The sequence below is a fragment of the Scyliorhinus torazame genome, chromosome 1 (assembly GCF_047496885.1).
Source record: "Scyliorhinus torazame isolate Kashiwa2021f chromosome 1, sScyTor2.1, whole genome shotgun sequence".
Classification (NCBI taxonomy): domain Eukaryota; kingdom Metazoa; phylum Chordata; class Chondrichthyes; order Carcharhiniformes; family Scyliorhinidae; genus Scyliorhinus; species Scyliorhinus torazame.
In genome coordinates, this window is record NC_092707.1 from 67393210 (window position 1) to 67421088 (window position 27879).

The window sequence follows — 27879 nt, forward strand, 5'->3', positions numbered from 1 at the left end:
CCCGCTACCCCACCCCACCATTCCCCCCAGCACCACCCGACTCACTGCAAATAAATCAATTCTAGAGTACACCTTCTATACATGCGAGAAGGAGTACTCCCTTCCCTCCGGGTTCCTGAACCTCCATGTATCGACCATCCCAATATGCTCCATAAATCCTCCCAACTCCTTCGCCATCCTCAACCTTCCTATCGACTTGGGGCTCGGCCTCCCCAACTTCGGCTCCATTACACAATTAAAATCTCCACCCATAATCAGTTGGTGCGTATCCAAGTCCGGGATCGCTCCCAATAACCCCATCACAGACCCAACATCATCCCAGTTAGGTGCATATTCGCTGACTATAACCACCAGCCTCCCCTCCAGCACCCCACTGACCATCACATACCTTCTCCCCAGGTCTCACACTTCCCTGGCCCCCACAAACTCCGTTGTTCAACAAAATAGCCACCCCCCTCGACTTTGAATCAAACCCCGAATGAATAACTTGTGCCACCCATCCCTTCCTCAACCTAACCCGATCCTTCACCTGAAGAAGCGTCTCCTGTTTTAAAGAACTCTCATGAAATGGATTAAACACAGAAGTATTTACTTACAGATTTTGCTTTATAGTTTTTGATACTGTTAATAATTTTGAGTCTTTGAAATTCTGTATCTTCTATGCTAATACCTTAAAAAGAAGAAAACACACAAGCTTCCAGTTTTAATCGAGCAAAATATCATCAACCTAAAATCACCATCATTGGCAACAATTTAAAAAAAAGAAAAAGTTACAGCACTGTCCTCCAGGAAGGTGCTGGTTGTGGGCAAGATCTCAACCACTGAATACATGATGTAAATGTCAAATGGCATTTGTTTAGCGGGGATACTCAAATCATTTTCTTTTGCATGAGTTGATGTCCAGGGATACAAGCCCCAAAAATTGGTTGTAATTCAGCTGCTTTTTTGTAATAATAGTCTGAAATCTCTTGTACAATTATTTTTTTTTAAAAAGGCTACAAATTTACAAAGAACAAATAGTTTGTGACTATTATCATGCAAATATGACCATTATCTCCACAAAGTGACTAGCTAGCATTTAAAATCTTAAATATATGTTTAACTTACCAAATAACGGATGAACGGCCAGTGTTGAAAAATCCATATCTCTAACTCTTTTTACTGATTCTGGAGAAGGATTTGGCCTTGACTTTAGGTACTGTGTGTAAGCATTCTCAGACACTCTTTTCAGATTCTGAAGGTCTAGTGAAGCATTATGGTCTGCTAGAAGTAGTGATTCCTCATCATCTATCGTATTCTGGGGTACCCTGCCATATAATCCATTTGTATCTGAATATGTAAAAGAGAGATATAGAAATTCAGTCTATGGCAGAATGAGACACAGTGCACAGCATTAGTTCACGGAAGCACTTCCTGCAAAGTTAGTTAACGTCATAACAGTCTCTTCCCTTCAATTATTGATTATCTAACAATGTCTTGCCACAATCAGTAATCGAAAAACTAGATGTACATTTCAGAACGCAAGCACAAATAAAATGGACAATATGTTTCCTCCCTTCAGTTGCTGTTCGCAATAAGGCGGTATAAATAATATCTAGAAGTCTAGATTTTAAACTACACAATCTGGTGGACTCACTAGAGCATGAAATAAAATGCACTCTGCTTTATCAAAAATCAACAAAACAAACTACACTGGATACCTAAAATGCATATTTACCGTCAGAATTCTCATCTTGGCGTACAAATTTGAGCGGCCGTCCAAGAAACAGATGTAAATCATAAACATATGGAATTTCATCCAGGGCTACCAATGAGTAAGCGGTACCACTTCTGCCAGCTCTGGCTACTCGACCTGATACACAATTAACAATTTTACATGTCCACTGCTATTTCATAAACAACATTTGTTATGATCTTAAAACATGTTCCAATAAATACAAAATTTAGTAGTCAATCTAAATTACAAAAAATATATGTATTTAAAAGCTTGTGTACTTATCAGTAAATATTGACACTGCAATAAATTTCCAAAGTTGAATCCTTTAAACTGAGAAACCTCAAGTTCGAACTACAACTTAACGAGCATGTACAGATTATAAATGCTCCTCTTCCACCACATTTATACATGTTATATTGATTTTGAGCCCAAATGTATGTGTAAATGTAGCCTTCATTGTTTATGGTAAATTGATGCAAAATAAGTATTTTAAGATATTTGTTTGAGTTACTTCAATTTAAAATAATAGCTATTATGGGCAAATACTTGCTGTAACTCGCAGGACATAATCACGACTGAAAAGATCATAAAGATAAAGAAAATGTGAACAATTCCACATAAGACTACTTGATATTTCCTAAAGTCCAAGATAAAAATCAAAGATAAAATGGATTTAAATCAGAAAATATGAGATATAATTTTCTTAAATCTCCAACGTAATTTTTGATTATTGTGAGGCAAACTACATATTAATGTGAACCAACATCTGGAGGGTTCAGCACAGTTTATGAAAAAGAACAGGAAGAGAACAGCTGATCCCTCACGGTGGTTCTAATTTGTAGGGTGTAACTAACTCACACACCAACTGGGCCCTCCATCCGTAGTAACAACACTTCAAGTCAATTATCTCAGGTTTGGAAATCTTAGATAACTTGCTTACCAACTCTATGCAAGAAAAGCTTGGCTTTGGAAGGAAAGTTGTAGTTTATGACATTGTCTAACATGGGAATATCTATACCACGGGCTGCAATGTCAGTGACGATCATCACCATACACTTTCTGTGGACAAATTTCCCAATGTTGATTTTTCTTGCTGTTTGGTCTAGGGCACTGTAGCTGTGTGAACATTCAATACCTTGACTGGTGATCAGCTGGTAGAAACAAAAGTAATAAGTTCAAGGACATAATGTTTCCTACAAAAACAAAACTTTTACATGATGGAAATAAGCGATTAGTGACAAGCGATTAGCGAAGTATAATCAGGCTTTTTTTTTTAGATGTATAAAGTATAGTCTTTGTCATAAAAATGTTCTATGATGGATTTATTAGGAAAGCAATTGTTGACGGGTGAAAGTACCCTTTTCCATCTTATAATAAGCACACTAATGAGGCTGAAGTTACTGATATTTTGCCACTTCGACATTAATATTTGAATTCACAAAGACTATAGCATAATCTAGGTGCAAGGTCACAATAAGACATCCAATCACACTGAAGCCAAGTGATGAGAGCGACATAGAATCCTTACAGTGCAGGAGGCGGCAATTTGGCTTATCGAGTCCGCACGGACTCTCTGAAAGAGCACCCCACCTAGGCCAAATCCCCCGCCCCATCTCCATAACCCTACCTAGAGGCAATTTAGCAAATCCAATCCACATAACCGTCACATCTTTTGTAGCCACGTAAAATGGCTGCTTCCCGGTTAATTTGGCCAAAACCCGATTTAAAATGGCTAACCGGAAAGGCCGCTGGGAAAAGCAGGTAACAAGACACAATCGGACAGCTGCAGAGAATAGCATATTCGGCTCTGGGGAAGTTGGCCCAGATCGATACTCAGGGCTATTAACAGCCCATCCACCCAGACATCTGCAGTTTAATCAGCTATCCCCGGGAACAATTGCAACATATTAGCAATTGAATACCGGGCCAGACCTGTCGGCGCCTGCAGTGGCCGAAACAAAGGCAGGTGAACGACCACCCCCCGATCGGGGAATCGCCTCGCAATTGGACATATCGAACCCAGTGATTGGGAACAAGTCCAATCACTTGGGACTCAGGGTCAAGGGCCGCCCCGGGAGGTGGGACGCCCCAGGGCCCTATAAAGTGAGGGGCCAAGTTCAGATCGCTCTCTCTCCCTTCTTCACCTGCTCGAGACCTCCGCAAGAACAGCAACCGGCAACCGTAAGTTTGAATCCAGCGATCGCTATCCGATAAAGACTCCTAGCCATCGACCTGTAGCAGCCTTTTGAATCCCGCGGGCCAGATCCGATTGGATAAGCCATTCGTTTCCCTGACCTGGTGGGCTCTTCCTAAAGTTAAGTATTTGCCAGTAGTGATAGGTTTATTATATAGATAGTAGGATTATTGTGTAAACATTACTTGTTGTATATAATAAATGACCGTTGATTTCAATCTTACTAAGCGGTGTGCTGACTTATTAATCATAACTTGAACTTGAACCACGTGGCGGTATCAGAAAGATACCTGGCGACTCGTGAGCAAAGATGACGTAATCAGAGCTAATAAACGAAGGCTAAAAAGAGCAACACTTTGGACTGTGGAAGGAATCCTGAGCACCCGGAGGAAGAATATGCAAACTCCACACAACCACTTGAGGTCAGAATCGATCCTAGGTCTCTGGTGCTGTGAGGCAGCAGTGCTAACCACTGGGAAATCCAGGAAGTAATCATCTAGGCCACCTCACAGCACTTGGAGCTGTGCTAATCCAACATCAAGGTAGCTTTTAAAAAAATCTTGCAATCCAGTAAATGTATATGCTTAGTATGGAGTGTTTTCAAACTATGATGAAAAAGGTATGATGTGAATTGTAGCCAGAGGTTTAACAGGCTTAACCCTGATCTTGTTAGAAACCCATCACGCTTTAGTACACCTGCCTCAGGCATGTACAAGATTGACATATAACCAATCAATTGCAAAATCAGGTTTTTCCAGTGACGAGCACAAACACAAAATATTATTTACCCTCTGATGCCAGGTTCAATTTTATAGGTTACTATGGGTGCAGGCTTAATATAACAAAAACTTTGTGTTGTCAGAAGAAATCTAAGAAAATGTATTGCTACTGGTACCAATGTATCGAAGATCAAACAATGAGTTATTACACCCTTAAGTACAAAGCATTTTAAATCACAGAAAGGTATAGGATATTAATTGCATTCTTTACATTATCTATGTCATAATTCCCCAACTCAGATCTATTCTGGTAGTGCACTGAGAAAAGGAGAATAATAATTTTTTTTAAAAATTGTCCCAAAGTTGACCTATCAGAAAAATTGTTCAATTTGATATTTAACATGGCTTTAGTATTCAAAGAATCTGCTTAAAAGCTCATATACAGGCAAATTAAGCTGAATGGGGATCCTTGAGAAATGCAGAGACTGCTTTTGTTCTTTGGGCTAAGATTTGCTATTTGGTTTGAACAACTTTGTACACCTTCACATTCGAAACAAACCTCCTTTAAGTATTCCACATGATGCTTGGTAGCAGCAAAAATGACAGTCTGTTCTTGAGGTTTCATGATATTTCTCAACAAATGAAGCAAAACAGCTGCCTTGTCATCAGCCCGCACGTGAAAAAATGCCAACTGTAAAAAAACAAATACGTTAACATAAATGCGCGTAAAAATTCAAGCCCTAGCCATTAAAACAGACAGTCAAATATCCTAATTATTCACATAATTTGAAGCTCGCTGAACAATTTAATTATACCCATTTACGGTTACGTTTTAATTACCCATTATCTCCCATAACTAACTTAATTCTCACCAGCTCAAATTTCATATACATCTGAACAGATTTAATCTACAATAGTTTGCATCTTGATTAATAAAGGGGATCAGGGGTTATGGGGAGAAGGCAGGAGAATGGGGGATGAGAAAATATCAGCCATGATTGAATGGCGGAGCAGACTCGATGGGCCAAGTGGCCTAATTCTGCTCCTATGTCTTATGGTCTATCCACAACAATCTCTCAATCTAAACATTTTGTATTTAGAGGACACTTAATTCATTTGAAAAGGTTATGAACAAGTACATTGGAAGGAGGAGTAGGCCTGTCGGAGGCTCGAGCCTGATTTTGATAAGATGATGGCTTATCTGACTGGCCTCAACTCTACTTTCCTGTCTACTTCCTGTAACATTTGACTCTCTTGTCAATCAAGAATCTAACTCAACCTTAAAAATATTCAATGAAAATGCCTCCACTCCTTCCGCAGATTCACAACCCTCAAGGTGAAAATAAAATCTCATCTTCGTCTTCAATGGGAGAACCCTTATTTTGAAATTGTGCCACCTTGTTCTGGTCCCTCCAACAAGGGGAAACATCATCTCATCCTGTCAAATCCCCTCAGGATGGGGCAGCGCAGTGGGTTAGCCCTTTTGCCTCACGGCGTCGAGGTCCCAGGTTCGATGCCAGCTCTGGGTACACTGTCCGTGTGGAGTTTACACATTCTCCCCGTGTTTGCGTGGGTTTCACCCCCACAACCCAAAGATGTGCAGGCTAGGTGGTTTGATCATGCTAAATTGCCCCTTAATTGGAAAAAATGAATTGGGTACTCTAAATTTATAATTTTTTTTAAAAATCCCCTCAGGATCACATATGTTCCAATAAGATCACCTCTCATTCTTCTAACTTCCAATGGATACAGACCCAACGTGTCCAATCCTTCCTCACAAGAGAACACTTTCATTCCAGAAATCAGTGGAATGAACCTTCTCCGATTTGCTTCTGATGCAATTATATCCTTTCTTCAGGAAACGAAACCTGGATATAGTGCTCATGATATATTCACACAAGTGTATAAATCCTGTAAAACTTTGCTACTTTCACCAAACCCTGGCCCATAACAGAAAGTAGGAAAATAGCAAATTACTGCGGATGCTGGAATCTGAAACCCAAAAAAATGCTGGAAAATCTCAGCAGGTCTGGCAGTATCTGTAGAGAGAAAAGTGCTAACGTTTCGAGTCCAGATGACCCTTTGTCAAAGCTGGATCATCTGGACTCGAAACGTTAGCTCTTTTCTCTCCCTAGATGCTGTCAGACCTGCTCAGATTTTCCAGCATTTTCTTTTTGGTTTCAGATTCTAGCATCCGCAGTGATTTGCTATTTTCCTACTTTCTGTTATGGGCCAGGGTTTAGAGAATCCCAAAGTGTATCATGGAGTTCACCTGACCCACAACTTTTAATAGATTGTGGTATGGGGAGCACACGGCTCACTCTACAGGTATGGTACAGCAGAAAATGGACCAGTGGTTTTTAAAACAAAACAATGTTTATTCTATGAACTCAAGTTAACCTTTTTAAAACAAACAGTGAATATCTTAGCAACCAGTAAATCAAATACACCCCCCAAAGACTACAACACTGTATGTAACCTGTATGCTGTCCTTTTACACCCAAAATACTTAAACCTTCAAACAGGAGCACATTAGGTTTACATTTAATACTGAGACCTTTTACAATTCGGAGTTCACCAAATGATCCATAGATAGTCTTTGGATGGCAGAGATCAACAGCAGTGCAGCTCACTGAAAAACACAGACACACCCAAGCTCTCACAAACTGAAACTAAAAAGCAAAAGTAGAGCTCAGCTCCACCCACACTCTGACATCACTCCAGTAACATGAGCAGGTCCATTTCTTAAAGGTCCATTTCTTAAACACCCATTTCTTAAAGGGTACTCTCACATGACACTTTCACATTCCATTACTCTTGCAATGCCATTTGCCTTCCTAATCTCTTGCTGTATCTGTATACTAACTTTTTGTGATTCATGTATCTGGGCACGCAGGTCCCTTTACACCGCAGAATTCTGGGATCACTATTTCTGTTCTTTCTGTCAAAGTGGATAAGTTCACACTTTCCTATATTGTACACAATCTGTCAGTTTTTGGCCATTCACTTAACCTATCTATATCTGGTCACCAACTCCTTGTATCATTTTTTTTTTGATAAAAATTTTTATTGAGGCATTTTGGCATAGTAAACAACAACAATACAAAACAGTGTGCAAAGTACAATCAACATAGTGCAAAAACCAGCTCCCCTCCGACAAGTACCCGCCTAACTACGCCCCCAATCTGCATTGCCCTAACCCCCCCCCCCCACCCCCCCTGCTGACGATTAATTTTCCGCAAATAAGTCGATAAATGGTTGCCACCTTCGGGCGAACCCTGACAGTGACCCTCTCAGAGCGAACTTAATTTTCTCCAGACAGAGAAAGCTCGCCATATCAGATAGCCAGGCCTCCCGCTTCGGGGGCTTTGAGGCCCTCCATGTCAGCAGAATTTGTCGCCGGGCTACGAGGGAAGCAAAGGCCAAAACCGTCAGCCTCTCTCTCCTCCTGGACTCCTGGGTCCTCCGAAACCCCAAAGATTGCCACCTCTGGACTCATCACCAGCCTTGTTTTCAGTACCTGGGACAGAACGTCCGCGAATCCCTGCCAGTACCCCGAGTTTTGGACATGCCCAGAACATGTGGACATGGTTCGCTGGTCCTCCCGAACATCTGCCGCACCTGTCCTCCAAACCAAAGAATTTACTCATCCGGGCCACTGTCATGTGGGCCCGGTGGACGACCTTAAATTGAATCAGGCTGAGCCTAGCGCATGTTGCGGTCGAATTTATCCTGCTCAACGCCTCCGCCCATAAGCCCTCTTCTATCTCAGCCCTCTTCTATCTCACCTCCGAGCTCCTCTTCCCACTAAAGCTTCAGCTCCTCGGTCAGCAACTCCTTTGCCCCCATAAGTTCTTTGTATATATCGGAGAGACTTCCCTCCCCCACCAATCCACTGGACACTACCCTGTCCTGGATCCCCCTAAGTGGCAGGGGTGGGAAGGATGGAATCGGTCTGCTAGAAAGTCCCGCACCTGCAAGTACCTGAAATCATTCCCTCTCACCAGCCCAAATTTCTCCTCTAGCGCCCTCATGCTCGGGAAGCTCCCTTCCAAGAACAGATCCCCCATCCTCTCAATCCCAGCCCTCCGCCATGTTCGGAACCCACCTATATTTTTAAAGTATTTTTATTCGACAAATTTTCAACCATTCACAAACCCCCCCCCCCAAAAACTGCCTCCATGCTCAACAGTAACCAACTCCCAAAAGTGCATGAAAAACAGTTCGCAAAGCACATGGAGGTGATGAGGAATGAGGTGACTGCAGCACTGAAGGTGCTGGTGGAGGAGGGGATTGCCCTGGTGAAGGCGGCGTTGTCGAGGACATCGGCCAAGGTGCGGGAGCAGGGTGAGAAACTGAAGGGAGTGGAAGAGGCCTTGTCACAATAAGTGATCAACTCACCTCGATGGGTGAGGAGCTGCAGAGGGTGGTGGAGGCCAACAAGTGTCAGCGAGCCAAAGTGGAGGACCTGGAAAACAGATCTAGGCGGCAAAATCTGAGGATCGTGGACCTACCCGAAGGGATGGAGGGCCCCGAGGCCAACGGAGTATTTTGTCAACGTGTTAGCGGAGCTGTTGGGGGAAGTGGGACCATCCCACTCAGTGCAAACTGGACCGGGCTCATAGGGAGTGGAGGCCTAAACCAAAGGCGAATGAGCCGCCAAGAGCAATGATTATTTGTTTCCGTAGGTACCACATGAAGGAGAAGGTCCTGAGTTGGGCAAAGCAGAAGCGGGAGGTGCAGGTGGGCTGGAGCTGGTATATGTAAATATATAACTTTACTGTGGAGTTGGCAAGGAGGCGGGCGGCCTTTGGCTGAGTGAAGACAGCATTGGGTAACAGCAGTGTGCAGTTCGGCACAGTGTACCCAGCTAAGTTGAGGGTGACCTACAACTCCAAAGACCTTTATTTCGAGACGGTGGAAGCCGCGAAGGCGTTTGTGAAGGCAGAAGTGAGAAATGGGAATAAGGAATGGACTTGGACTGAGGGTAGGGCAGTTGTATGTAGCTCTATTTTTCACTGCATGTTGTTATATGTGCTAAATGAGTTGAAGTTGCCCGTTTGGACAAGGTAAGAGTTGGGATTTTCTTTTGCAATGATGGTTCTTTGGGGTTTGTGTGTTTACACTGGGGTTGTGTGTTGAAGGGGATTTCTTTGTTTTTCTGGGATGGTTGGGGGGGAGGGGGGGGGGGGGGGGGGCTGCGGCCTTCAGAGCCTGGTAGAACAGGTTTCGATGGGCCTAGGAGTTGTCAAAAGTTGGGGGAGGGGACCGATACAGGGGAGGTGTTTTTGAGAGGAAGTGGATGGGAGGATTCTGGGAGGGGCTCAATGGTAACAATGGGACAAGGCGGGCCAAGCCCAGTGGGCAGAGCCTGGAGTTGAGGGTGGTGGATAGGAAGGGGGGGGGGGGGGGATGCCTGGTTAAGATAGTTCAGTGGAATGTGAGGGGTCTGTTGGAGGGAGGTTTTCAGGGTCATATCGCAGGTAGTGCTTATGAACATGGAACCAGGGCCCCTAGAAGCCTTTTTCGGGGGGGTCGGACCAGCTCGGGGGGCAGGCGGGTGCAGATGTTAGCCTTTACCTCACTGATTGCCCGGGGGCGGGTCCTGTTGGGGTGGAGGTTAGCTTCTCCATCCTGTGATACGGCTTGGCGGGGGACCTATTGGAATATCTTTGGGTCTCAGGAAGGTGACGTTTCAGCCGAAGGGGATTCACAATTCATGGTGGCTGTTTATTATGCACTTCCAAGAATTGGTTGCCATTGAACGTTGTGGGGGCGGGGCGATGGGGTGGGGGGGAGAAAGAGCGAGGAGAAGGGGGGGTTGGCGGTATTGTTGTCTTTGGTTTGGTTACACTGTTTATGGATTAATTGATAATCTGTGTTTTTTTAACCTGGAATGTATGGGTGGATGTTTTGGTCTGTATATTGAGCGAGGTGCGGTTTGTGTGGGGGATTGTTATTGCATTTGTTGGCTTTTTTTTTTGGTTGTTTATTGATGAAAATGAGGAGACCAAAAAGATTTTTTTTTTTTTTAAAATGCAAAACTCTGAACAGTTATTTCAAATTATCAAATGCACATTTTTCTTTAAAAATTTTTTTTTACATGGCATATTATAAAAAGTTTCTTACTTGTAACTGATCATTTAGTTTAGTATCCACATCTAGTCGGATTAGAACTGGCTCTGTTAAACCTGGAAGGAGTAATTAAAAAACTATTAATTTTGATAAGTAACTTTTTAAAATTTACACTACAAAATTTGGTTTGAAGTTATAAAGATTAATGATCATATTAACAAGAGAATGACAGATAAAGTCCTCCACCTTAGCTCTGAGCCCTCTGTTGACCTCCGCCACCCTCCTAAGCTCCTCACCCACCAAGGTAAAACTGGTCGCTGTGCTGCGACAGCACCTCCTCCACCCTCTTCAACTTCTCATTTGCTTTGCTTGGCCTCTTGTTCCACACTGTAACCAATCACTGTTTGTCGATGTACCATTTGTCAATGTCCTCTGTTGATTATTCTTTTTGTCTACTGCGTACGTACTGTATACATTCCTTCAGCCGCAGAAAAACATTTTTCGCTGTGACAATAAATCAAATCAAATTCTCTCCTTGTTCCCGCACCTCGACAGACATCTTCATCACTGCCGTCTTTACCAGCGCAATTGCTTTCTCCACCCACCCTTTCAGCGAAGCCATCAGCTCCCTCAGAAGCACCTCCGCATGCTTGGCAACAGCCTTTCAAACTCCACTGATATTGCCTCGGGTCAGAGTTACCACCTTCAGGGGAGCGGCCCCACCCAACGATCCAGCCCCCGTCATATTTCTTCCTGGAGGACTCACAACATCACTCAGCGGCGGATTTTCACTCGCCCCCTTCTTTCCAGGACCTTTCTTCTGGGACTTTGACATTCCTAGTCTTTCTTATGACTTCCCACCCCAACTCATCCACAACTACCCCTGAAACTGGGCACAAAAGTCCAAAATCCAGAGACTAGCAGAAGCCACCTAACGTGTGACCTCCACCTACATGCTGCCACCAGATGCCCCCATTCATCAATCTAGATACTGACAAGAAACATGTACTCCAAATGCAAAATGCTTCATCGATCATCCAGACAGCTATATTTCAAGCAGAGAGCCGGACAGCAATCAGAATAGTATTCCAGCATGAAACTCGAATTCTGGATCACGACTTACCACAGCTAAAGTCAGTTAACACCACAGCTAGGGGACTGAACCTGACATTCCCCTGTTCTTTATGTTTTAGTTACTCACTGCCTATCTACTTGAACCAGAGATTGCATTTGTGATCAACAAGTTGTTCTTTCATTTAAAATAAATTAAAACTATTATACATAAAAAAAGAACAGTTTTAAAAACAAGGTATTAATATCCTTTACCAGCACGTGCAAACTCCACCAGCTGCTTCGGCAATGTAGCTGAAAAGAGTAAGGTCTGCCTGGAATCTGGCAACCTTCGGATAATCTCTTGCAAGTGTTCTGCAAATCCCATCTCGAACAACCTGACACAAAATAAATATTTACAGCAGACGTCAGTTATGAACCTTCAGCAAATATTTCTGTTCTGTACATTTTCTCTCTTGTCCTTGCAAGATGTTATTGTTATGTATTCAAATAACACCATTGACTGATGAAATGTCATGTGATATGCAGTGACATCAGCAGTGTTTCACAGGCTTCTGTGGGGAGGGAGAGGGGAAAAACCCGAGTTCACTTGTGGAAGCAGCATCTCTTAATAAATCCTGCACTGTGTTTTTATGAACTTAAAGCACAGCATCTCTACTTCTTTTTCTCTTGGTGCCAATAACAAGTATATAAGTCACGTATAGATTATTGGCGCATTTACAGAGTCATTCACTAATATTTGGACATTAGGCTGTAAGAGAGAACAGTCTCCCTATTCAAATTAGTGAGGCAGTATTTATACATACAAAACAGTTCTCACTTCCTCAATTCATGATTATTCTTCAGTGATCAGTCTAAATCTATAATTAATCATAAACTTAGAACAGAACTTTTCTTCATTAAGACAGAATTGGACAATTTTGTGTGTTCTCCTTTTTGCCACTTTGGAATAGGTTACACTGACACAGTATTAACAACCCATTCTTGCTGAGCCAAAAGAAGTACAATACTATCCAGGACAAAAATCCACATGGTCAGCAGCACTTTCACTCCCTCCACTGTTGGTATACAATGACTGTAGAGTTCATTATCTGCAGTATATACTGCAACATTCTTCAGGGGGAGGGTGAATAGCCAGTGGTTGTGGTCCACATGGGTACCAACAGTTTAAGTAGGAAAAGGATGAGGTACTTTATTTTCAGCTGGAAAACGATGAGGTCCTGAAAGCAGATTTAGGAAGCTAGGAATGAGATTAAAAAGCAGGACCTCTACAGCAGTACTCTCAAGGATTACTTTCAGTCCCACATGCTAGTGAGCATAAAAATAGGAGAATTAAGCAATTCAACATGTGACTAGAAAGCTGGAATTGGAGAGAAGACATCAGATTTCTGAGGCACTGGACCAGTTCAGGGAAAGGTGGGATCTGTACAAATCTACACCTGAACATCGCCAGGACAAACATCCACGCAAGAAGTTTTGCTAGTGCTCTTGGGGAGGATTTAAACTAGATTTGCAGGTGGATGGAAACCATGTGCAGTTTCAGATAGGACAAATTCAGAGCGGTGAACAGGAGACAGAAAAGCAGTAAGTGACTGAAAGACAGAAGGCGGCTACAAATTTACAGCACAGGAATTTAGCAGTGTATAACATAAATAGCAAAGCCAATAAGCCGAGGGCTCAGATTGACACATGATAACATATCATTGCATTAACAGAAACTTGGCTTGAACAGGGGAAAATAAATCAGGCCTCACATTCCTGGATGGAGCGTTTTCAGGCAGGACAGAGGGGGAGAAAAATTGGTGGGATGGGGGTGGTTGTGTATCATTGTTGGCTAAGAAAGCAACTAAAGCTCTGTGTGTGTGTGGGGGGGGTGGGGGGGTTATATGCTAAATATATCATCAAATGAGGCCATATGGGTTGTGCTCAGAAATAAAGGGACAGCAAGTTGGCTGGACAGCTGGTTTGTGATGCAGAGTGAGGCCAACAGCACGGTTCAATTCCCATACCAGCCGAGGTTATTTAGAAAGGCCCACCTTCTCAACCTTGCCACTCGCCTGAGATGCGGTGATCCTCAGTTTAAATTACCAGTCAGCTCTCCCCCTCAAAGGGGAAAGCAGCCTAGGATCATCTGAGACTATGGCGACTTTACTTTAGGAGGGTCTATAGATCCCAAATAGTGAGAAGATTAAAGAGCAAATCATGTGGACAAATTTCTAAGTGCATAAACAGTGAAATTATCCTAAAACAGACAGGACACTGAATGCACAAAATGCTTGAACTGCATTCAAGAGAATTATTTAGCCAGTACACAAGCCCAATGAGAGGGAGCGCAATTCTACGTTTAGTCTTAAGAAATTAAGCAAGGCAAGTGGATGAAATAGCAGTGTGTGACACACGATACAGTTAGATTTAGCCTCATCATGGTAAATAACAAGGATCCAACAGAGAAAAATTTCTAAATTGATGGAAGACAAATTTTACAAAACTGAGAAGTGATCTGGCAAAAGTGGATTGGATATATCCACTTGAAGGAAAATCAGAGAGAGGCATTCAAAAGAGACATTCTACAGGCACATTGTAGACATGTCCCCACAAAGAAAAAAGGGTGGTACTGTCAAATCTAGGAGTTATCCAGAAGCATACAGAATAAGATAAAGCAGGGAAAAAAGCTTATGACAGTCACAAAACTCAATACCATAGAAAGCAGGGAGGAATATAGAAAGTACAGGGGTGAAGTAGAAAAGGGAATTAGGAAAACAAAGAGAGGATGCGGAAAAACATTGGCAAGCAAAATTAAGGAAAACCCAAAAATGTTTTTTTTTTTTTTAAAAAGAGGCAATTTAAAGAAAAGGGTAGCCAATCAGGGACAGAAAAGATGAGCAGGGTTCTTAATAAGTAACAAGAACAGAGGAAGGGTCTTTCAGGAGAGAAACAGTTAACATTGAGAGTCATGGGCCCAAAACTGGATCCGAACAGTTCCGACGAAGTGCCCGTGACTCAAAGTTAACTCCGTTTCTCTCCTAGTGCAGCATGGTGGCGCAGTGGTTATCACTGCTGCCTCACGGTGCTGAGGACCCGAGTTCGATCCCGGCCCTGGGTCACTGTCCATGTGGAATTTGCACCTTCTTCCCCTGCCTGTGTGGGTCTCACCCCCACAGCACAAAAAGATGTGCAGTGTAGGTGTATTGGCCACGCTAAATTGTCCCTTAAATTGGGAAAAAAATTGGATACTCTAAATTATTTCAAAAAAAGAAAACTCTGATTCTCTCCGGATAGCTGCTACATTTTTCTAGCTTCCTCTGATCTAATTTTAGATTCCAGCAGCCACAGTATTTTTCTTATAATAATAATCTTTATTAGTGTCCCAAGTAGGCTTACATTAACACTGCCATGAAGTTACTGTGCAAATCCCCTAGTCGCACACTATGCTGCCTGCTCGGGTACAGAGGGAGAATTCAGAATATCCAAATCACCCAACAGCATGTCTTTCGGGACTTATGGGAGGAAAGCCACGCAGACACAGGGAGAACTTGCAGACTCCGCACAGAGAGTAACCTACGCCAGAAATCAAACCCAGGTCCGAGGCACTGAGAAGCCATTGTGCTATCGTGCTTTCGTAATGAGTACTTTTTCTTCACAAAGGATAGTGATGACGCAGACAGGGGCTGTTTAGCACAGGGCTAAGTCGCTGGCTTTGAAAGCAGACCAAGGCAGGCCAGCAGCACGGTTCAATTCCCGTAACAGCCTCCCCGAACAGGCGCCAGAATGTGGCGACTAGGGGCTTTTCGCAGTAACTTCACTGAAGCCTACTTGTGACAATAAGCAATTTTCATTTCATTTCATTTCATTTCTAGTTAAAGAGGAGGATTGTGAGATATTCAGACGCAAGAAGCATAATGAGAGGAAATACTAGAGGGACTAGCAGCATGGTAGCATAGTGGTTAGCACAATTGCTTCACAGCTCCAGGGTCCCAGGTTCGATTCCCAACTTGGGTCACTGTGTGCGGAGTCTGCATGTTCTCCCCATGTGTGCGTGGGTTTCCTCCGGGTGCTCTGGTTTCCTCACACAGTCCAAAGATGTGCAGGTTAGGTGGATTGGCCATGCTAAATTGCCCTTAGTGTTGGGTAGGGTTACTGGGGATAGGGTGTAGGTGTGGGCTTGTGTACGGTGCTCTTTCCAAGAGCCGGTGCAGACTCGATGGGCCGAATGGCCTCCTTCTGCACTGTAAATTCTATGATTCTATGGATGCCATTCATGAAGACGGATAAATAACCAGGGTCAAATGGATTGTAGCCCAGGTTGTTAAAAGAATCAAAATTAGGAAACAGAGCATGCGCTATGGATCATTTCCTAATCCTCACTAGATGCAAGCGAGGTACCAAAGGATTGCAGGTCTGCGGACATGGTCCCAATATTGAAAAAGGGTGCAAGGGATAGGCCAATTAATTAGCATCAATTCTGTGTTGCCTCCCAGGTGCCAGGGTGAGTGATGTCTTGGATCGTGTTTTCGGGATCCTTAAGGGGGAGGGGGAGCAGCCCCAAGTCGTGGTCCACATAGGTACCAACGACATAGGTAGGAAAAGGGATGGGGGTGTAAGGCAGGAATTCAGGGAGCTAGGGTGGAAACTTAGATCTCGGACAAACAGAGTTATTATCTCTGGGTTGTTACCCGTGCCACGTGATAGCGAGACGAGGAATAGGGAGAGAGAGGAGTTGAACACGTGGCTACACGTGGGATGGTGCAGGAGGGAGGGTTTCAGATTTCTGGATAATTGGGGCTCATTCTGGGGTCGGTGGGACCTCTACAAACGGGATGGTATGCACCTGGCCCAGAGGGGTACCAATATTCTGGGGGGGGAAATTTGCTAATGCTCTTCAGGAGGACTAGTTCAGCAGGGGCTTGGGAACCTGAATTGTAGCTCCAGTATACAGGAGGTTGAGAGTAGGGGGGTCATGAGTAGGGTTTCAAAGTTGCGGGAGTGTACTGGCAGGCAGGAAGGTGGTTTAAAGTGTGTCTTCTTCAATGCCAGGAGCATCCGGAATAAGGTGAGTGAACTTGCGGCATGGGTTGGTACCTGGGACTTCGATGTTGTGGCCATTTCGGAGACATGGATAGAGCAGGGAAAGGAATGGTTGTTGCAGGTGCCAGGATTTAGATATTTCAGTAAGCTAAGGGAAGGTGGTAAAAGAGGGGGAGGGGTGGCATTGTTAGTCAAGGACAGTATTACGGTGGCAGAAAGGGCGTTTGATGAGGACTCGTCTACTGAGGTAGTATGGGCTGAGGTAAGAAACAGGAAAGGAGAGATCACCCTGTTAGGGGTTTTCTATAGGCCTCTGAAAAGTTCCAGAGATGTAGAGGAGAGGATTGCAAAGATGATTCTGGATAGGAGCGAAAGCAACAGGGTAGTTGTTATGGGGGACTTTAACTTTCCAAATATTGACTGGAAATGCTATAGTTCGAGTACATTAGATGGGTCCGTTTTTGTCCAATGTGTGGAGGGTTTCCTGACACAGTATGTAGATAGGCCAACGAGAGGAGAGGCCATATTGGATTTGGTACTACTGGGTAATGAACCAGGACAGGTGTTAGATTTGGAGGTAGGTGAGCACTTTGGTGATAGTGACCACAATTCGATTATGTTTACTTTAGTGATGGAAAGGGATAGGTATATACCGTAGGGCAAGAGTTATATCTGGGGGAAAGGCAATTATGATGCGATGAGGCAAGACTTAGGATACATCGGATGGAGAGGAAAACTGCAGGGGATGGGCACAATGGAAATGTGGAGCCTGTTCAAGGAACAGCTACTGTGTGTCCTTGGTAAGTATGTACCCGTCAGGCAGGGAGGAAGTGGTCGAGTGAGGGAACCGTGGTTTACTAAAGCAGTCGAAACAGTTGTCAAGAGGAAGACGGAGACTTATGTAAAGACGAGACATGAAGGTTCAGTTAGGGCGCTCGAGAGTTACAAGTTAGCTAGGAAGGACATAAAGAGAGAGTTAAGAAGAGCCAGGAGGGGACATGAGAAGTCTTTGGCAGGTAGGATCAAGGATAACCCTAAAGCTTTCTATAGATATGTCAGGAATAAAAGAATGACTAGGGTAAGAGTAGGGCCAGTCAAGGACAGTAGTGGGAAGTTGTGCTTGGAGTCCGAGGAGATAGGAGAGGTGCTAAATGAATATTTTTCGTCAGTTTTCACACAGGAAAAAGACAATGTTGTTGAGGAGTATACTGACATTCAGGCTACTAGACTAGAAGGGCTTGAGGTTCATAGGGAGGGTGTTAGCAATTCTGGAAAGTGTGAAAATAGATAAGTCACCTGGGCCGGATGGGATTTATCCTAGGATTCTCTGGAAGCTAGGGAGGAGATTGCTGAGCCTTTGGCCTTGATCTTTAAGTCATCTTTGTCTACAGGAATAGTGCCAGAAGACTGGAGGATAGCAAATGTTGTCCCCTTGTTCAAGAAGGGGAGTAGAGACAACCCCGGTAACTATAGACCAGTGAGCCTGACTTCTGTTGTGGGAAAAATCTTGGAAAGGTTTATAAGAGATAGGATGTATAATCATCTGGAAAGGAATAATTTGATTAGAGATAGTCAACACGGTTTTGTGACGGGTAGGTCGTGCCTCACAAACCTTATCGAGTTCTTTGAGAAGGTGACCAAACAGGTGGATGAGGGTAAAGCAGTTGATGTGGTGTATATGGATTTCAGTAAAGCGTTTGATAAGGTTCCCCATGGTAGGCTACTGCAGAGAATACGGAGGCATGGGATTCAGAGTGATTTAGCAGTTTGGATCAGAAATTGGCTAGCTGGAAGAAGACAAAGGGTGGTGGTTGATGGGAAATGTTCAGACTTGGAGTCCAGTTACTAGTGGTGTACCACAAGGATCTGTTTTGGGGCAACTGCCGTTTGTTAGTTTTATAAATGACCTGGAGGAGGGCGTAGAAGGATGGGTGAGTAAATTTGCAGATGACACTAAAGTCGGTGGAGTTGTGGGCAGTGCGGAAGGATGTTACAAGTTAGAGGGACATAGATAAGCTGCAGCGCTGGGCTGAGGTGGCAAATGGAGTTTAATGCAGAAAAGTGTGAGGTGATTCATTTTGGAAGGAATAACAGGAAGGCAGAGTACTGGGCCAATGGTAAGATTCTTGGCAGTGTGGATGAGCAGAGAGATCTCGGTGTCCATGTACATAGATACCTGAAAGTTGCCACCCAGGTTGAGAAGGTTGTTAAGAAGGCGTACGGTGTGTTAGCTTTTATTGGTAGAGGGATTGAGTTTAGGAGCCATGAGGTCATGTTGCAGCTATACAACACTGTGGTGCGGTCGCATTTGGAGTATTGCGTGCAATTCTGGTCGCCGCATTATAGGAAGGATGTGGAAGCATTGGAAAGGGTGCAGAGGAGATTTACCAGAATGTTGCCTGGTATGGAGGGAAGATCTTATGAGGAAAGGCTGAGGGACTTGAGGCTGTTTTCGTTAGAGAGAAGAAGGTTAAGAGGTGACTTAATTGAGGCATACAAGATGATCAGAGGATTGGATAGGGTGGACAGTGAGAGCCTTTTTCCTCGGATGGTGATGTCTAGCACGAGGGGGACATACCTTTAAATTGAGGGGAGGTAGATATAAGACAGATGTCAGAGGTAGGTTCTTTACTCGGAGAGTAGTAGGGGCGTGGAATGCCCTGCCTGCAACAGTTGTGGATTCGCCAACACTAAGGACATTCAAATGGTCATTGGATAGACATATGGACAATAAGGGAATAGTGTAGATGGGCTTTAGAGTGGTTTCACAGGTCGGCGCAACATCGAGGGCCGAAGGGCCTGTACTGCGCTGTAATGTTCTATGAGACAAAGTGTAAAATGACACTTTGAAAATAACGGATTAATCAGGGAAAGTCAGCACAGTTATGTTCGGGGAAGGTCACATCTTACTTCCTTAAAGGATTGGATTTAAATTAGTAACAAGAATTGATGACGGTAGTGCACTGGATGCTGTCTACTTGGATATTAGTAAAGCATTTGTCAAGGTCCCAAATAGCAGGTTGTTCAGAAAAATAAAAGTCTATGGAATACAAGGACGGGAAAGTGGAGAGTTGGATCCAAAATTGGCTCAGCGACAGGAAACAGAGGGTAATGGTCAATAGATGCTACTGTGAATGGAAAACTGTTTCCAGTGGCGGTTCACAGGGCTCAGTGTTGGATTCCTTGCTGTTTGTGGCATATATTAATTATTTGGATACGAGGCATGAATAGGAAATTTGCAGATGACACAGACATTGGCTGTGTAGTTGACTGTACAAGGTAGTTGTTGTCTCCAAAATGGTATCAATGGTTTGGTTGAGTGGACAGAAAAGTGGCAAATGGAATTCAATCTAGAAAAGAGAGAGGTAATGCATTTGGGGAGGGCAAACAAAACAAGAAATACACAATAAATGGGTTGATATTGAGAGGCGTAGAGGAATAAGAGACCTTCGAGTGATTGTCCACATGGTGGCAGGACAGAGGTGGTCAGGCTTTTATTGGATGAGGTATGGAATACAAAAGCAGGGATTTAATACTGGGACTGTATAAAACCCTGGTTAGGCCACAGTTGGAGTTGAGAGCACAATTCTCATTACCACATTACAGGAAGTGGGTAATTGCTCTGGAGAGTAGAGAAAATTTTCAAAAATGTTGCTTGAAAATTGCCATTATGAGGTAAGATTGGATAGACTAGGGTTGTTTTCCTTGGAACAAGGTAGACTTTGGAGTGACATAATTGAGATGTACAAGATTATGAGTGGCCTAGGCAAGAAAGATCAGTTTTCCCTGGCAGAGAAGTCAATGACCAGGGAGTACAGATTTAAGGTGATTGGTAGAAAGATTAGAGGGACATGAGGAAATACTTCTTCACCCAGAGGGCGGTGGGCACCTGCAATTTGCTGTTGATTCTGTAGAGGCAGAAATGCATCTCAACATGCATGCTGGTGCTGGGGTTAGAATAGGAAGCTAGATATTTATTTTTTCAGCCTGAGCAGACATCATGGACTGAATGGCCTCTTTTTGTGCCGTATCTTTTCTATGGTCAGAACAAGGATGCTTTAGAAGCACTTCTCAAACCCTAATATCCAACACCTAGGAGAACATTGCATGTGTATGGGATCGCAATCACCTCCAAGTCACACACCATCTGGACCTGGACATGTATCATCATTTCATTATGCCGCTGGGCCAAATATGAGAGCACTTTCACCATATGGATTCAAGGGCCTCCAAGCTTCTCTAGACAAATCTAGAACTAGAGGACACCATCTCAGACTAAAGGGACGATCCTCTTTAGCCAGAGGGTGGTGAATCTGTGGAACTCTTTGTTGCAGAAAGCTGTGGAGGCCAAATCACTGAGTGTCTTTAAGTTAGAGATAGGTTCTTGATTAATAAGGGGATCAGGGGTTATGGTGAGAAGGCAGGAAATTGGGGATGAGAAAATATCAGACCATGATTTAATGGCGGAGCAGATTCGATGGGCCGAGTGACCTAATTCTGCTCCTATGTCTTATGGTCTTATAGGCAGGAACTAGTGATGACAATAAATGTAGGCTTTTCCAGTGACATCCTCAACACAAAGAATGATTCAAAAATTCACCAAGCTGATTATAGCAATTTCAAAGTGGACATTTATTTACATAAAACATTGGCTAATTATAAGGAAGATAACTCTGGCCCAAAAATCAAAAACAGGTTAAACGTGTGGGCAATATGAAAATTATACTTAATGTGACTCTCTGAAATAAACATCATTACAACACGCATCAGACAGAAGACCATTCCTTTTATCCCCTCTTACTACACATTGGAGTGCAATTAAGTTTACAAAAGAGTTTTCAACCACTTGCATTTTTAATAAAAGTTAAAGGCTTTCAACGAGTGTAAGGTAAGAAACATATTGTATTTTAACTTTCACAGAACATTCTGATTCAGGAAAAAAGTGCTAGTTGAAAATCAAAGCAGGAAGTGTGCCCGTGCGGAGGGGGTGGGCTGTCATCAATTTTACTCCTTATATGGAATTTATAAAGGTAAAAATATACTAAACCACAAAATGAAGCTATTTAGAATACACTACGTTTTTATTCATCCTTCAGGCTTTGGACTGTAGTTAGCCAATTTTCCAATTCGAAAATGTCATCACTCTTCTCAATATATATGAAATTCAGATGAACTGTACCACAAAAATACTTTCTATCATCCTAGGCTCAGCGGACATTCATCTTTTGATTCCGAACCCCACTTAACCCATAAATCTTTATACGGACGCTTCAGTACAGTGCTGTGGAGCTTGCCACGATTGAGCCTGCGAGATGTTAAATCAAAGCCACGTCTGCCTCCCAGGTGAGTGCAAAATGGCCTTATGGCATCATTGAAAGTAAAGCAGGAGAGCTCACTGTGTCCTATCAACATGTATCCTTCCACCAAGCCCTACGACATGATCTGATCATTTATCTCATTGCTATTTGTGACATCTTGCAGTGCATAAATTGGTTGCCATGGTTCCTATGTAAATGTAAAGTTGCCATAGTCCCAGATGACCATGAGCTGCTTTCCCCTTTGAGGGGGAGAGCTGACTGGTGGTGATTTAACTGAAGAATCAGCACACCTCCAGCGAGGGGCTAAGTTGAGAAGGCGGGACCTTCATGAATAGCCTCAGCCATGAGAGGAATTGAACTAGTGCTGCTGGTATCATGAATCAACTGAGCTAAACCGACTCCTACAATAGTGACTACACTTTAAATAAAACGGCATTGATCATAATTGTTTTGAGATGTTTTGTAGTTATGAAAGGCACTATATATATGCCTCCAAATTCTCTCTTCAAAACCTAGCAATTATTAATAAAACCACCAATATCGCTAAGCAATAATAATGGAAAGAGAGAACTTAAAAAGGAGATGAAGAAGGAGCTGTTGGCCCCGATATTACAGGCGATTGAAGGGCTAAAGGAGGAGCAAAAGACCCAGGAGCAGGAGCTTCGGGTCGTGAAGGCAAAGGCTGCTGAGAATGAGGACGACATACAGGGCCTGGTGGTGAAGACAGAGATGCACGAGGCACAACACAAAAGGTGTGGGGAAAGGCTGGAGGTGCTGGAGAATAATGCGAGGAGGAAGAATTTAAGGATTCTTGGTCTTCCCGAAGGTGCAGAAGGGGCGGACGTCGGGGCATATGTGAGCACGATGCTGCACTCGTTAATGGGATCGGAGGCCCCGACGGGCCCGTTGGAGGTGGAGGGAGCCTATCGAGTTATGGCGCGAAGACAGAGGGCTGGAGAAATTCCTCGAGCCATAGTGGTGAGATTTCTCCGATATAAGGACAGAGAGATGGTCCTCAGATGGGCAAAGGAAACTCGGAGCAGTAGGTGGGAGAACGCGGTTATCCGCGTATATCAAGATTGGAGTGCGGAGGTGGCGAGAAGGAGGGCAAGCTTTAATCGGGCCAAGGCGGTGCTGCACAAAAGGAAGGTTAAATTTGGAATGCTGCAGTAGGCAAGACTGTGGGTCACACATCAAGGGAAACACCACTACTTTGAGACGGCAGAAGAGGCGTGGACATTTATTGTCGAGGAGAAACTGGAATAAGCGGGCTAGAAAAAGAACGTTTGGGACAAAGTGGTGGGGCGAATATGTGGGGTGAAGAGGGGGAAAAGGGGGAAGAGATGATTTCCCAAGTTGTTAATCCTGCGACCCTGTAACTTTTCTCTCTTCCCCATGTCGTGGGGGAGGGAGGATGAGGAGCTGAGGGCGCCGGCCATTGGGGGCGGGGCCAAAAGGGTAGCGCGGGCTTTGTTCCCGCGCTATGATAATTATGGCGGGAACAGGGAAGCAGGACGGAGGGGGCGTCGCACAGTGCGAGCCGAGGTCACGGGGGAAGCCGAGGTCTGCCAGAATTTGCTGACTTCTGGGAGCAACGTGGGGGGTGCAATTACGCTAGTGAGGGATCTAGCGGGGGGGGGGGGGGGGGGGTTAACTGGTTTGCTGCTGCTGGGGAGAAGGGGGAGCTGGTATGGGGTGGGGTGGTCGGGGCGGGAGATACGGCTACGTGGGAACCGGGTGAGGAGCTGGATTGAAAAAGGAGATGGCTAGTCGACAAGGGGGGGGGGTAAAAGAGCCCCCCAACCCGGCTGATCACGTAGAATGTGAGGGGGCTGAACGGGCCGATAAAGAGGGCACAGGTACTCGCACACCTAAAGAAACTTAAGGCAGATGTGGTTATGCTGCAGGAGACGCATCTGAAACTGAAAGACCAGGTCAGACTACGCAAAGGATGGGTGGGGCAGATGTTTCATTCAGGGCTAGACGCAAAAAACAGGGGGGTGGCTATACTAGTGGGGAAGCGGGTAATGTTTGAGGCAAAGACCATAGTGGCGGATAGTGGGGGCAGATACGTGATGGTGAGTGGCAAATTGCAAGGGGAGGCGGTGGTCTTAGTGAACGTATATGCCCCGAACTGGGATGATGCCAACTTTATGAGGCGTATGTTAGGACGTATCCCGGACCTAGAGGTGGGGAAATTGGTAATGGGTGGAGATTTTAATACGGTGCTGGACCCAGGGCTGGACAGATCGAGGTCCAGGACCAGAAGGAGGCCGGCTGCAGCTAGGGTGCTTAAGGACTTTATGGAGCAGATGGGAGGAGTAGACCCCTGGAGATTTAGTAGACCTAGGAGTAAGGAGTTTTCGTTTTTCTCCTATGTCCACAAAGTTTATTCACGGATAGACTTTTTTGTTTTGGGAAGGGCACTGATCCCGAAGGTGACGGGGACGGAGTACACGGCTATAGCTATTTCGGATCACGCTCCACATTGGGTGGACCTGGAGATAGGGGAGGAAAAAGAACAGCGTCCACCCTGGAGAATGGACATGGGATTATTGGCAGATGAGGGTGTGTGTTTAAGGGTGAGGGGGTGTATTGAAAGGTACTTGGAACTCAATGATAATGGGGAGGTTCAGGTGGGAGTGGTCTGGGAGGCGCTGAAGGCAGTGGTTAGAGGGGAGCTGATATCTATTAGGGCACATAAAGGAAAGCAGGAGGGTAGGGAAAGGGAGCGGTTGTTGAAAGAACTTCTGAGGGTGGACAGACAATATGCGGAGGCACCGGAGGAGGGACTGTACAGGGAAAGGCAAAGGCTACATGTAGAATTTGACTTGTTGACTACGGGTAATGCAGAGGCACAATGGAGGAAGGCACAGGGTGTACAGTACGAATATGGGGAGAAGGCGAGCAGGTTGCTGGCCCACCAACTGATGAAAAGGGTAGCAGCGAGGGAGATAGGGGGGGGTAAGAGATGAGGAGGGAGAGATGGGGCGGGGAGCGGAGAGAGTGAATGGAGTGTTCAAGGCAGGAGTGTTCAAGGCATTTTATGAAAGATTATATGAAGCTCAGCCCCCGGATGGGAAGGAGAGAATGATGTGCTTTCTGGATCAGCTGGAATTTCCTAAGGTGGAGGAGCAGGAGAGGGCGGGACTGGGAGCCCAGATTGAGACGGAGGAAGTAGTGAAAGGGATTGGGAGCATGCAGGCGGGGAAGGCGCCGGGACCAGACGGATTCCCAGTTGAATTCTATAGGAAATATATGGACTTCCTGGCCCCGCTACTGATGAGAACCTTTAATGAGGCGAGGGAAAGGGGGCAGCTGCCCCTGACTATGTCAGAGGCAACGATATCGCTCCTCCTAAAGAAGGAAAAAGACCCGCTGCAATGCGGGTCCTATAGGCCTATTTCCCTCCTGAATGTGAACGCTAAGATTCTGGCCAAGGTAATGGCAACGAGGATAGAGGATTGTGTCCCGGGGGTGGTTCATGAGGACCAAACTGGGTTTGTGAAGGGGAGACAGCTGAATACAAATATACGGAGGCTGCTAGGGGTAATGATGATGCCCCCACCAGAGGGGGAAGCGGAGATAGTGGTGGCGATGGATGCCGAGAAAGCATTTGATAGAGTGGAGTGGGATTATTTGTGGGAGGTGCTGAGGAGATTTGGCTTTGGAGATGGGTATATCAGATGGGTACAGTTGCTGTATAGGGCCCCGATGGCGAGCGTGGTCACGAATGGACGGGGGTCTGATTATTTTCGGCTCCATAGAGGGACGAGGCAGGGATGTCCTCTGTCCCCGTTATTGTTTGCACTGGCGATTGAGCCCCTGGCCATAGCATGGAGGGGTTCCAGGAAGTGGAGGGGAGTACTCAGGGGAGGAGAAGAACACCGGGTATCTCTGTATGCGGATGATTTGTTGCTATATGTGGCGGACCCGGCGGAGGGGATGCCAGAGATAATGCGGATATTTGGGGATTTTTCAGGGTATAAATTGAACATGGGGAAAAGTGAGTTGTTTGTGGTGCATCCAGGGGAGCAGAGCAGAGAAATAGAGGATTTACCGTTGAGGAAGGTAATAGGGGACTTTCGGTACTTGGGGATCCAGATAGCCAAGAATTGGGGTACATTACATAGGCTTAATTTAACGCGGTTGGTGGAACAGATGGAGGAGGACTTTAAGAGATGGGACATGGTGTCCCTGTCACTGGCAGGTAGGGTGCAGGCGGTTAAAATGGTGGTCCTCCCGAGATTCCTTTTTGTGTTTCAGTGCCTCCCGGTGGTGGTCACAAAGGCTTTTTTCAAAAGAATCGAGAAGAGTATTATGAGTTTTGTGTGGGCCGGGAAGGCCCCGAGAGTGAGGAGGGGATTTTTGCAGCGTAGTAGGGACAGGGGGGGGGGCTGGCACTACCGAGCCTAAGTGAGTACTACTGGGCCGCCAATATTTCAATGGTGTGTAAGTGGATGGGAGAAGAGGAGGGAGCAGCGTGGAAGAGATTGGAGAGGGCGTCCTGCAGGGGGACTAGCCTACAAGCTATGGTGACGGCACCTTTGCCGTTCTCACCGAAGAAATACACCACAAGCCCGGTGGTGGTGGCTACATTGAAAATTTGGGGGCAGTGGAGACGGCATGGGGGAAAGACGGGAGCCTCGGTGCGGTCCCCAATAAGAAATAACCATAGGTTTGTTCCGGGGAGAATGGATGGGGGATTTGGAGCATGGCAAAGAGCAGGGGTAGCACAATTGAGAGATCTGTTCGTAGATGGGACGTTTGCGAGTCTGGGAGCGCTGACGGAAAAATATGGGTTGCCCCAAGGGAATGCATTTCGGTATATGCAACTGAGGGCTTTTGCGAGGCAACAGGTGAAGGAATTCCCGCAGCTCCCGACGCAGGAGGTGCAGGATAGAGTGATCTCAGAGACGTGGGTGGGGGATGGTAAGGTGTCGGACATATATAGGGAAATGAGGGACGAGGGGGAGATCATGGTAGATGAGCTGAAAGGGAAATGGGAAGAAGAGCTGGGGGAGGAGATTGAGGAGGGGCTGTGGGCTGATGCCCTACGTAGGGTAAACTCATCGTCCTCGTGTGCCAGGCTAAGCCTGATACAATTTAAGGTGTTACACAGGGCGCATATGACTGGAGCACGGCTCAGTAAATTTTTTGGGGTAGAGGATAGGTGTGCGAGATGCTCGAGAAGCCCAGCGAATCACACCCACATGTTCTGGTCATGCCCGGCACTACAGGGGTTTTGGGTGGGGGTGGCAAAGGCGCTTTCGAAGGTGGTGGGGGTCCAGGTCGAACCAAGCTGGGAGTTGGCTATATTTGGGGTTGCAGAAAAGCCGGGATTGCAGGAGGCGAGAGAGGCTGATGTTTTGGCCTTTGCGTCCCTAGTAGCCCGGCGCAGGATATTGTTAATGTGGAAGGAAGCCAAACCCCCGGGTGTGGAGACCTGGATAAACGACATGGCAGGGCTTATAAAGTTAGAACGGATTAAGTTCGTACTAAGGGGTTCGGCTCAAGGGTTCACCAGGCGGTGGCAACCGTTCATCGACTACCTCACAGAAAGATAGAGGGAATGGAAAAGAAGAAGACAACAGCAGCAACCCAGGGGGGAGAGGGGGGGGGGGGGATCGGACGGACTCTCAGGGATGTTACTGTATATGTATTGGCACTTGTTTTAGGTAATGTATATTGGACTGTTGGATTGTATCTTTGGAGAGTATTTATTTTTGACAAGGCAGTTGCCATTTAGTTTGGTTTTTG

General features: G+C 45.2%; 1 protein-coding gene across 1 annotated transcript in view; it reads right to left on the bottom strand.

Annotated features, from left to right (window-relative positions):
- The window catches only part of ddx54 (DEAD (Asp-Glu-Ala-Asp) box polypeptide 54), a 72752-nt gene that overhangs the window by 33235 nt on the left and 11638 nt on the right, over window positions 1-27879 (bottom strand). The window contains exons 8-14 of the mRNA XM_072496145.1: window positions 12032-12153; window positions 10760-10821; window positions 5190-5321; window positions 2658-2868; window positions 1718-1852; window positions 1108-1329; window positions 597-670 (exon numbers count right to left, since the gene is read on the bottom strand). Of these exons, the coding sequence (XP_072352246.1) occupies window positions 597-670; window positions 1108-1329; window positions 1718-1852; window positions 2658-2868; window positions 5190-5321; window positions 10760-10821; window positions 12032-12153 (958 nt within the window). The remainder of the gene's footprint in view (window positions 1-596; window positions 671-1107; window positions 1330-1717; window positions 1853-2657; window positions 2869-5189; window positions 5322-10759; window positions 10822-12031; window positions 12154-27879) is intronic.